The 3,750-nt window shown below is 34.6% G+C and overlaps 1 protein-coding gene across 1 annotated transcript in view; it reads left to right on the plus strand.

The window, feature by feature from the left end:
* The window catches only part of LOC109220849 (GDSL esterase/lipase 1-like), an 11,054-nt gene extending 9,003 nt beyond the window's left edge, over window positions 1-2,051 (plus strand). Inside the window, exons 2-4 of the mRNA XM_019385315.1 lie at window positions 415-639; window positions 1,153-1,417; window positions 1,744-2,051. Of these exons, the coding sequence (XP_019240860.1) occupies window positions 415-639; window positions 1,153-1,417; window positions 1,744-1,979 (726 nt within the window). The 3' untranslated portion in view covers window positions 1,980-2,051. The remainder of the gene's footprint in view (window positions 1-414; window positions 640-1,152; window positions 1,418-1,743) is intronic.
* Window positions 2,052-3,750: the final 1,699 nt, after the last annotated feature.

The raw sequence follows: 3,750 nt of genomic DNA on the forward strand, positions 1-3,750 counted from the left end.
AGATATATATATATATATATACTAGCGAGAAACAATCGATAGTGAATCCGGCTGGCTATTTGTATATATATAAAAAATAAAAAATAAAAAAAAATTCATTTTGCATCTCTTTTCGGTGTGTACGTGGTTTTTTAGTATAACTATAAAAACACACTATCTTCTCTGCGAAAATATTCAAATATTTTTACGAAATTAACACCAAATCAGGGGCGGAGCTAGAGTGGCGAGAGCGTGTTCGGTCAAAGGCAGTAGCTTTGGTTCGAACCTTGTATTTGTCTAAAATAGTTCATTGAATATGTATAAATTGTTAATTTAAAACCCAGTAACTTAAGACTATAAAAAACCTAAACCCAAAAGCTTAAAATCCTAGCTCCGTCTCTGTACCAAATTAACAAAAGTTGTTCCAATTTACAGGTTATAGATCTTCCGACGCAGTTGGCACATTTTAATGAGGTGGTTCAATTGTTGGAGAATAAATTAGGGCAAAAACAGGCACAACAACTCGTCGCTGATGCAGTATACATGTTTAGCACTGGAAGTAATGATTATGCTTTCCCTTACCTTTCCAATCCTAAGTTTCCATTTCCAAAGGAAGAATTTTCAGAGATGGTTTTGGGTAATTTTACTGCTATTTTAAAGGTAATCATGACATTATTATCAACATTATTTGGAGTCATATGAATCAATGTAACGTGCAATTTGGTTTTAAGATTTTTATTTTATAACCTTTTATCTAACATTTTTTTACTATTTTTGTTGTCAATACTTCTCTTAATGTTTTCTATATTTTTATTCTAACTTTTTTACTCTTGTATTTTCTAACATGTTTTGACAATACTTTTCTTGAGCCGAGGGTCTATCCGAAACAATCTCTCTATCTCACATTATATTGGTAGGGTAAGGTTGCATACAGCCTACCCTCAGAGGCAGATCCAGCATTTAAACCATGCGGGTTCAGCCTTTAAATTTTTTAGCATTGAACTCATTATATTTTTAAAGCTATGGGTTCAAATATACTATTTGTTGCTATACACTACATACGCCCTTGCCTACCTTCCCCGGACCCCTATTTATGTGATCACACCGAGTATATTATTATTGTCGTTGTTGAACCTTTAATTTAACATTATTTGAATCATTATAATGTAACAGGAAATTTACAACAAAGGAGGGAGAAAATTCACAATATTTACGTTGCCTCCAGAAGGTTGTTCCCCTGGTGGAAGGGCATTTAACGAACAATTAAATGGTACAAGTGGTGACTGCATGCAAGAACTCAATGGCCTATTGCAAATGCACAGTTCTGCTCTTCCCCAAAAGCTCAACCAACTACAACAGAATTTGACTGGATTTAACTATACATTATTTGATCTTTTCAAACTCTTTACTGAAAGAATTGATAACCCTTCCAAATATGGTAAGTTTCTATTTTCATATATATCCAACACATTCCAAATAAGTTAGACCCTCATACTCTGAACTCGATCGATTATTGATCAGAGGTGGACCTATGTATGGACCGGACTCTGTTAATATTCGGAAAAGAATTTCGAATATATATTTATATATATGTTGAACACATTCATATATTTTGCTTGAAAGACTTAATCAAAAGTCCGATGAGGGCAATGGTTGAGCAGTTCGCTTATGTGCCCCGTCCGCTTCAAATCTTGAGTTCGCCTCTGTCTAAGATGGAGAGTACGACGTATTTCATTTGAATGACAATTTATTTTGTTTGTGCAGGTTTTAAAGTATCAATAGAAGCATGTTGTGGTACAGGTCAATTTAGAGGAATTAATAGTTGTGGAGGTAAAAGGCAAGTGAAAGAGTTTGAGTTATGTCCAAATGCGACAGATCATGTGTTTTTCGATGCCAGTCATCCCACAGAAGAAGCCAACAGGCAATTTGCTGAACTATTATGGAATGGAACGACGGATGTCATTGCACCTCACAATCTTAAATCTTTTTTTCTAATGTAACTTAGTATTGGGATATATTAGGGTAAATTTAGTATAAACCTTCTTGTATTCTGAATAAGATGATTTTCATTACTCCTACCTCCAAGATTTTACGTCTATACTGTCACACCCCTTTTTCCCACCCCCAAAAAGAATATAAGTGTGTATGGGTTTGTGGGTTAAAGAGTTTTTCCAATTAAAATGATAAATTTGAGTAGGGATTATTTTATTTACAGAGTCGCCACTTGGAATTGGTTTTCGGTGTTCCAAGTCACCTTTTATTTGAATCCCTAGTCAAAGGAAAGTTTGACTCTATTTTTATCGGTCCGCGAAAACAAAGTTCGGGTAAGGAATTCTGTTGACCGGGGAGAAGGTATAAGGCATTCCCCGAGTCCCGTGGTTTTAGCACGGTCGCTTTATTGACTTAAAACTTGACTTGAATTAATTTTGGACAAACTGTGATTTATAGGATTTTTTTATGTTTTACCCATCCATTTCTATTTCTTGATCATTAGACTTATTAAGAAAAATGATTTTTTTTTGGATAAATTATGTTGTCATAACCATGCTACGCGAACGAATGCGTGATCGAGATAAAATTTATTAATTTTATCATAACAGCGCTACGCAAGCTGTCACACCCCTTTTCTACTCCCCGAAAAATATGTATGTGTATGGATATTATGGTGGGTTAAAGAGTTTTTCCAATTGAAGTGACAAATTTGAGTAGGGATTATTTTATTTGTAGAGTCGCCACTTGGAATTGGTTTTCGGTCTTCCAAGTCACCTTTTATTTGAATCCCTAGTCAAAGAAAAGTTTGACTCTATTTTTATTGGTCCGCGAAAATAAAGTTCGGGTAAGGAATTCTGTTGACCGGGGAGAAGGTATTAGGCATTCCGCGAGTCCCGTGGTTCTAGCACGGTCGCTTTATTAACTTAAAACTTGGCTTGAGCTAATTTTGGACAAACTGCGATTTATATGTATTTTCATGTTTTACCTATCCGCTTTTAATTATTAAAGTTGTTAAAAAAAATATGATATAAATAGTATAAAATTGTCCTAACCGCGCTACGAAAACGAATATGCGACCAAAACGAATTTTATTAATTTTGTCGTGACAGCGCTACGCAAGCGAATCCGCAGTTATGACAAAGGATTATTAGCACGCTATTATTTTCAGAAAAAATTACTGTATTTGTGCTTTTGAGAAAATTATTTATTAAAAGGTTACTATCGCTATTAAAAAGTTACTATCGCGCTACGCGAGCGAATCCGCAAGTATGGTGAAAGGATTAGAAATTTAACTAAAACTATAGATATAGTAAGAGATTAGTGAATTAAATTATTGAATGTTAAATATCACGCTACGCAAGCGAGTCCGTGAATGAAAAAAGTTAACGCGCCTATTAGCTGCTTGGTGCTTAAATTAATTAATTAAGAAAGCGATTAAATTATGTTAATTAGTTTAAACTGATTCGAATTTATTATTTGAGAAATACGACACATGAATTCGGACAACCTTTATTTGTTTTGAGGAAATGAGCCACCAGAGGAATCACCAACAGTTGAATAAAGAGAACGGGCAACAGCTTATTGAAAGAAAGTATGGGCCACTAGCTTATTTATTGGCATTGGGCCAATATGCATCTTTATTAAACCCGACCCAATACATTATGATTCAAGACCAACCCCATGTATACCGAAGATCTAACGTGGCCCCCTTTTTTATTAAATCTAATTTCATTTGTGCACACTATTCCCTTGGCCCAATTCACTCAACAAGAGTAATCA

This window comes from Nicotiana attenuata, unplaced genomic scaffold, assembly GCF_001879085.1.
Source record: "Nicotiana attenuata strain UT unplaced genomic scaffold, NIATTr2, whole genome shotgun sequence".
In the NCBI taxonomy this organism is placed as follows: Eukaryota; Viridiplantae; Streptophyta; class Magnoliopsida; order Solanales; family Solanaceae; genus Nicotiana; species Nicotiana attenuata.